Source organism: Bison bison, unplaced genomic scaffold, assembly GCF_000754665.1.
Source record: "Bison bison bison isolate TAMUID 2011002044 unplaced genomic scaffold, Bison_UMD1.0 scf7180017864516, whole genome shotgun sequence".
Lineage (NCBI taxonomy): Eukaryota > Metazoa > Chordata > Mammalia > Artiodactyla > Bovidae > Bison > Bison bison.
Genome location: NW_011495069.1, coordinates 420,545 through 428,570, shown reverse-complemented (window position 1 = coordinate 428,570; position 8,026 = coordinate 420,545). Strand labels below are relative to the sequence as shown.

The 8,026-nt window shown below is 61.8% G+C and overlaps 1 protein-coding gene across 1 annotated transcript in view; it reads right to left on the bottom strand.

The window, feature by feature from the left end:
- The window catches only part of ARHGEF10L (Rho guanine nucleotide exchange factor (GEF) 10-like), a 161,886-nt gene that overhangs the window by 73,972 nt on the left and 79,888 nt on the right, over positions 1–8,026 (bottom strand). The window contains 1 exon segment of the mRNA XM_010830219.1: positions 1,529–1,637. Coding sequence (XP_010828521.1) covers positions 1,529–1,637 — 109 coding nt within the window.

Genomic DNA, 8,026 nt, shown 5'->3' with positions numbered 1-8,026 from the left:
GACCAGGGAGCGTTCTGGCCAGCCAGCCTGCCCGCCCCGTCCCGGCTCCAGGCCTCTCCGGGTATGGAAGGGCTCCCCAGCCCAGCGTTCCCTCCCTGATCGGGGCCGGGGCTCCCCACACAGCTTGTAGTCAAGCACATGCCGTGGCGGGATTAAGCCCATTTCACAGATGAGGGGAAGGACCGGGCAAGGTCACGCGGCCAGGAGGCTGTGGTGCCAGGGCAGCAGCCCTTCACCAAGATGTTGTCCGAGCACCAAACACCTGCTTTCTGGGGCTCCCCCAGGAAGAAGGCCTGCCTCACGGGGCGGGCATCTGTGCTGGGTTCTTCCCACATGCCACTTGGTCATCCCCCTGAGGCCCCCCGAGATGCAGGCCCGATCAGCCCCAACATACAGATGAGGAAACCGAGGCACAGGGAGGCTCACGTGCACAGATTTCAGGAGGGTGCGGAGCCTCACCGTCCTGCCTGGGGTGGACGCCTGCGCTCACGGGGCTCTGAGCCCTCACCCCCGGCCTCACTCCAGCCAGAGGAAGCCTCTTCCGTCCCCTCCACGCCTATGCATCCCCAGCAAGACACTCACCCACTCTGTGCCTGTTCCCTCGTGTCCAGGTGGGAACAAGACAGCCCTCTGCACCGGTTTGGTGCTTATAAGGATTGAATGAGAAACCGCAAAGCTCTTAGCAGGGTGCCTGGCACCCCAACAGACACTCCACAAACGCTGACTTCTTGAACGTCTCATCCTCCCCACCTCCGGAGCGTTACCCACGCCGGCTCCTCGGCCAGAAGTGCCCGTCCCCACCGTGTGCCTCTGCCCGAGGGCTCTGGGTCTGCTTCTCCTCTGCTCTCAGCCCTGATCCTTCGTTCCCACGTTCCAGACTCCCTTCCCCACGCTCTCGCCATGGTGCCCCACCGAGCAGCTGGCACCTCCTGTTGCACGCCTGCCTTCCGCACAGTACCGGGCGCTCCTGGGGCAACTCATCTAACAGTGTCCCTGCACTCAGCATGGAGCGTGGCACTTAGCAGGGCTTCCATGAACGCTGGCTGGTGGGGAGGCGGGTGAACGGACACAGGCGCATTTAAAGAGGAGGTCAGGAGGGACTTCCCGCTGGCTCAGCCGATAAGACGTTGTGCTCCCCAGGCGGGGGGCCAGGGTTTGATCCCTGGGCAGGGAACTAGATCCTGCAAGCCCCAACTAAAGCTCCCACGAGCTGCAACTAAAAAGGTCCAGCTCGCCGCAAGGAAGACCTCACGTGAGTCAACGAAGACCCCTCGTGCCCCACTAAGACCCAGCTGAGCCAAATAATAAATATTGAAAAAAAAAGCAACGATGAGGCCAGGTGAGTGTGAGAGGCAGGAGGCTGAGGGCAGGGACGCTGAAGGGAGAGGCCCACCGGCCCCAGGAGAGACAGGGCCCGCCTACCAGAGCCTGGGAAGCAAGCTGGCGCCTGTGGGGATCAGGCCCTGGCCCCACCATCAGAGGAGCCCGGACACCCGGCGACCTCGGCCCGCGTGCCCCAGCGCCTCACCCAGGACGTCCTTCCTGTGCAGAAAAGACACTTTGCGCATGACGGCGATCCGCGTCTTCTCCAGCCCGTCCTTGGTCCCGCTCTTGGCCGCCTTCATGAGCTGGGTCATCTGGGCAGAAGCAGAGGGGCTCGTCAGGGACGTGGGAGGAGGCCTGGGGACACCTGCCACCACCCAGGGGGGGAGCCCGGAGCCCACCCCCTCCCAGGGCGCTGGCAGCTGAGGCCAAGGGCGGGGCCACCCCGAGCCTCCTGGGAAGGGGCTCACATCGTGGGGGCCTCTCTGGGGTCACCCTCTTAGGGCAAGAGGACTTCCTCACCCAGCTGTTTATCTTGAGGGTCCAGTTAAGGACATGGAGGGACACTGGGAACAGCCTCGAGGCCTGGAGTCCTAGGCCTGGTTCAAGTTCCAGCCCCACTGCCCCCTGGCCGCCCGACCCTAGACGAGACACTCAACGTCCCTGAGCCTCAGTTTCCCCCAAGACCCACCAGGGCCTGAGGACTGAACGGACAGGGTGCAGGCGAGCACGCCGACCGTAAACGGGTGGCACAAGTGCCCGGGTTCCCTTCAGGGCTCACGACGACCGCAGGGGCGCCCTCCATCCCACTGGGGGCACCCCTCCCCCGCCCAGACAGCCACGCTTCTGCTGAGCCTCTGCCTGGGAACCCGGGAGGCTGGGCGCCACACAGCCGGGCACAGCTTCCCCAGGCGGGCACAGGCCCAGGATGGGGGTGGCAGCCTCACTTCCCCTAACCCACTGCCTTGTCCCCTCAGCCAGGCCACCTCGCCCCCCAGCGAGGCCGCTTCCCCAACGCACGGCCAGTGCTGGAAGTTTCTGCAAGGCAACCCCACTGCCCAACAAGGCAGATGCCAGCCACACGTCACGACTGGCACTTGAGAGCTGACTGGTGCAGTGGAGGACCTCAAGTCCTGGTGATATTTAATTTTAATTAACTTAAACATGAAGAGCCACGTGGCCATCACAATGGACAGTGTAGTTCTAGGAAACCGCCTCCTCCCTGAAGCTCTCTGCTGCAAGTGGGGAGCACTCATCTGGGGGGCCCTGTTCTCTACCCTCACTATCACCATCCTCCAATCCATCTCCCAGTCCCCACTGTAGGAGCCCTGGCACTTCTCGAGGGTCTGGGCCAGGAAGGCTTGCTGAACACCCAGTGGGTGCTGAGGCTGCAGGCTTTCAGAACAAACCAATTCTCTGGAAATAAGCAACAGCCAGTGGGGGTGGAGTGTGGCTGGGGAGGGAAGGGAAGCTCCCAGGCCCCTCCCTGCACCTAAATGGTTCGACTTTAGAGCAGTGATTCTCGGCCTTTCGGAGAGATGGTGGGGGTACCACACGTGCCTGTGAGAATCTAATGAGAGAGACAGATGTTGACCCCAGAAACTGCACAGAGATGCCCACCCTCCTCTGGGGGGTCATACTCCCAGATGGAGGCCTTGGTCCAGGAGCCCAGCTCCTGTCTCAGCAGAGAGCCATTGGGGGGCTGCCCTAGGAACCCCCAAAGTGGTCTTTGAAGGAACCATCAGAAGCTCTTCCTGGGCAAAAAAAAGAGCAACAGGCAAACATGCAAGAGGCATCAACCTACTGGGTCAACCTGCCACCTCCTCCATCGCACGGCGCTGAGGACGGGACAGGCCGGGAGAGCACCCTGGCCCCCACACCGCCCTCCACCATTGCACGGCGCTGAGGACGGGGCGGCCTGGGCCGACTCGGGGGACAGGCCGGGAGAGCACCCTGGCCCGCACACCGCCCTCTACCATCGCACAGCGCTGAGGACGGGACAGGCCAGGAGAGCACCCTGGCCCGCACACCGCCCTCCACGCGCTCTCTGCAGCCGCTGGGCTGAGGCTCCCTGAGAAGTCACACCTGCCCCTGCCCCCAGCACGGGCTCTCAGAGGGGCTCCGAATAAGGGACCTGCAAACTTTAAAGCGCCTCTCCCCCTTCTCCGGAGATGCCTCTGGTTCTGAGGAATGGGCTAGGCCGCAGGACGGAGGGCGAGCAGGCTCTGATTCCTACAGACCCAGGCTCGAGTCCCAGCTCAGCTGCTGACCGCTGCTGTGACCACTAGCCACTCACCAGCCTCACTGATGCTAAATGGCAGGTGTAGGGTGGCGGCCTCCCGGGCACCCGGGGAGAAAACGGTCAGACACACACGTACCATCGGTCAATGCGCTCTGAGCTCTGGGGTGGCGCCCAGCGCAGCACTGAGCGCAGGACAGATCTGAGCTCACATCCCCCGGGGACCGGCTCTCTTACTGCCACCACCTCACAGGCAAGGAACCCGAAGCTCAGAGAGGTCAAGAGGCCTGCCTGGGACCACACAGTGAGCCAGGGGAGGAACTGGGACTCAGATGCAGGCCTTCAGGGCCCACGGCGCATAGTAGCTGCTCAGTGAATAGAGCCCACTGCTGTCGGCAGCGCCCCCTACGCTGAAGCAGGAGTCCCACTGAAGAAGCGGCGCTGAGGCTTCTCACTCTGGCCTCCTAACCCCGGGGCTCTCTGAACAGCTCAGAGGGGGAGGGATGTTAAGCATCACCAACAGTCACACTTTGCAAGGTGTGACCCAGACCCACCTAGCCAGAGTCATCCCATTTGCAGACTCCCAGGCCTTGACCCAGATTGGCAGAATCAGGCTCTTTGTGAGTGGAGCTCAGGAATGTGTGTTTTTCAAAGCACCCAAGGGATTCTGAGGGCCCTGAAGCTTGAGAGCCCACCCAGGAATTCCCATAGACAGATAAGGGGTCACTGAAGGGTGGGGAGAAAGAAAGGCGAGGACGTGGACAGGAGCAAGCCAGCCGGCAGCGTCAGCCAAGGCAACTGGTGCGAGGCGCCGACAGGGCCCGGGGCTCGAGGCATCCCACCCTCTGCGGCCCCCGAAGCAGCAGGAAAGGCCCCCGGGCACCCCCAGACTCGGAGGGACAGGCAGACAGTACCTTACAATCGCACTTGTGCTTCAGCTCCTGCATGTCTCTCCCCCCGACTCTTAGAGCCAGGATGTCTCTCTTAGTCCTGACGCATCTCTCCTTTAGCCTAGTCAGGTCTGGTGAAAGCTGGAGCCCCAGGCGGCCAAGCAGAAGGAGCAGGTGAGGGGCAGGGCAGGCAGCAGACCAGACACGGCGACAGAGGAGAAAGGAGACTCGGGTGAGGCAGCGGAGAGACAGCTTGGGGCAGCGGGATGGGGGCCTGGGGACCAGTGGGCTGCTGCTTGGGGTCAGCTCCAGCAGCGTCCAGCCCGACACGCCAGCCAGCTGGGGGTCGGGGCTCAGGAGTGCCTGGGGTCAGCTCCAGCAGCGTCCAGCCCGACACGCAAGCCAGCTGGGGGTCGGGGCTCAGGAGCTGGGGGCAGGGCACGGAGAACAGCCCAGGCCCCTTCCCAGCGCTCAGAGGACAAGGGCTGTGTCTCCGTTATCTCCCCGTCCGGGGGGCCCAGCGTGGGGCTCCTGACATAGGAAGCTCTCGGTGAGTTTCTGAGATGGAAGGGTGGTAGGTGGCTGGCTGGGTGGGCGACAGACAGATGGTAGATGGACAGGCCCACGGATGAATGGATGGACAGATGAATGGATGATTCTACACCTGGGCAAATGGGCAGAGGGACAGACAGACAGTAGTAAATGAATAAAAGCGTGGATGGATTAGTGAGTGGACGGAAGCAGTGCTATGCTGGCAGACAGTCAACCCGTGGTTCTCCAGGAACGAGCGCCCTGCTCTGTCATATTTCCTGGTGGGAACATACGCGCCACGGACATTTTCAGGCTGCCGATGTGACGTCACTGAGCGTGAGGCTGGGAAGGGATGCGCACATTTGGTTCTCGGGTTCTTACGAGCTAGGACGAACTGGCTGGAGCCAGTCTCTTGGAGGAAGGGTGGACGGACAGAGGGAGGAACAGCTCGGGGAGGAAGGGGCGGGCGACTGGATGGAAGGACAGGGGCTGACTGGCTTCGTACTATCTGGGGAGATGGGCAGAGATGCACGAACAGACAGCCACTCAAACGCATGAACTACAGGAGCAAGGGTGGCATTTGGCAAGGTACAGAGACGACCAAGACTGGAGCTTCCAGGAAAGCAGACAAGCAGAGGGAACCAAAGCATGAGCGAGAGGCGGGGAGGCTACTCTCAAAGCTCTGCTCCCGCTCACCAGCTGCAGAGCCTCTACCGCGCTGAGTGACAGCTTCCTCGCAGGTGAAGGGGCCATAGCGCCCAGCTCACAGTATCATTAAGGTTAAACAGACAAAGCAGACAGAACCTAGAGCTCGGTGCGTTCAGACTAATGGAAGCTAGTGTTCTTGGACTGTCTCTCAAATACCAAGTGCCCAATATTTGTTGAATGGATGGACAGTTGGCTGGATGGACGGATGGACAGATGGATGGATGGATGGATGAATGGACACGGTATTTTCTTTCCAACCCGATGTGATGCTGAGTTGGGGTTCTACCACTTACGGGTGCGTGGCCTTCACCACATCATTTAACCTCTCTGAGGTTCTGTTGCTCAGGTTCTCTGATCCTAACAAAATGAGACTCTTTTTTTAATGAGATTCTTAAAGCAAATGATATACAAACCACTCTGAGGTCTCAGGAACAATAAATGAAACTGCTCCGTAAGCTGTACCACACTGGGCAAAGGTTCGCTATTGATATGCAAAGTAGCGGGACAGGGAAAGTCCTAAGAGTTACTCAGACTCCAAAAAAACTGGAGTCCTGTTGCATCTGCAAAAAAGACTGACGTGACACAATCCTGAAGGCCCCGGGCCTCCGCCTCTCTGACCCCGAGGGTCAGAAGGACTAGGTCAACTGCAGCGGCCAGATCGGAGTCAACCAGCTGAGCTCCCAGCTGGCTCTGCTGCCCAGGCCTCTGACGGCCAGACCACGGTCACCTTAATTATGAAGAAGTCCCAGTCAGAAAAACGTTCAGTGCACCTCATTTCACAGCTGGAAAAGGCACCTCCCACTGACCGTGGCCCTCGCGAACCTGGACCAGGCTTCCGCTTAGGTCTGGTCAGAGGCTGCTGAGGCGTCCCTCTGCAGACCCTCATTGTTCTCTTTGGCAAAAGTCCGCCCGCCGAGGGTTGGCCTGGCCAGACCCCTGCAGGAGGGGCTCCCCTGGTTCTTTCACAGCTGCACAGGGTGCCAGGCCCGTCAGTCTCTGAGGGCAGGACCCGACACAGCCCATCTCTGCTGTCCGAGGCCCCGGAGCGCACAGCACGCAGGCAAGCAGAGCAGCGGCTGCCGTGCAAGGCGTGGGGGCAGATGTGCCCCCGCAGCTCAGGAGGGGCTGGGGGTGGGGGGCGCCTGGGCAGAGGTGGGTGTCAGAGGAAAAGCCCTCCACCATCTGCAGGGACCTGCTCTTCAGGGAGCAGGTGGGCCGTGCCCGAGGCCAGGGAAGAAGTCCTCACGGTAAGAAATTCCAAGAAGGCTGCCTCGCCGTCTGTGTGCTGAGGCAGAGCTGGAGGGGGTGCGGGACACAGCCCCACAGGCAGCCCCCCGTGTGTGCTGAGGCAGAGCTGGAGGGGGTGCGGGACACAGCCCCACAGGCAGCCCCCCGGGGCCCACCTGGGGCCAGGCCAAGCTGAGGGCTCTCCCAGCGTTTCTCAGAGCTCTCTGTGGGCCCCCCTGCCACCCCTGGGGACCCAGCGCTGTAAAAAGCAGGTGGCCAGGCCCCATCCAGCCCTGGAGCTGGGAGCGAGGCCCCAGTGTCTGCAAGTTCAACCACCTGCCCCCGTGCTCCCGATGCCCATGGGAGAGGCCAAACTCCACATTCCTCGCCTCCTGCCCAGAGAGGCCCAACGCTTCCCTCTTGGTCCCCAGCAAGAAGGCAGGGGGCCAGGAACGCGGCCACGGGGGACTCGGAGGGACAGCCAGAGGCTTAGGACAAGGGCTGGCCCAGGCCTGGAGTCCCACCTGCCCGCACTCTCCAGAGCCGCGCTGGGCACACAGGGCCCACCCTCCTCTCAGGAGGCTCCCCTTGGGGCACAGCGGCTTCACACCTTCAAAGCGCAGAAGCAGGAAGGGGCCTGTTCCCCAGCTCTCGCCTGGGCCATTCCTCCCACCAGGGACCCCCTTCTCCTCCGGCTCCTGCCCCCCGGCTCCCAGCCACCTCCCTTGGAAGCCTCCTGTGATCAGGCCCATCCAATCCCACCTGCGTCAGGCAGGCAGCCATAGGAACGCGGGCTCATGTTGACAGAAAGGCCTGTTTTCCTTCATTTATGACAAACCATTTCGGACTTGGCGTCTCCTCCTAGAGCACACGGTTTGCCGGAGCCTGGGTTGGGTCTTCCTGCCCCCGGACCCCACCAGCACCCTAAGAGGTGCCAGAGATGCTTGACTTCTCTGTTAGCAAGAGGCCAAGGCCGCTTTCTGTGGCCCTGCCGAGGGGACTGGCCAAGAGGAGACCGGGGCCCAGGGGACCCCTGCTCAGGCCCTGGCTTCCTGAGGACTGGGGCGCCTTCTTCATCTGAGTAAAGTCTGAGGAGAACAGGACCCAG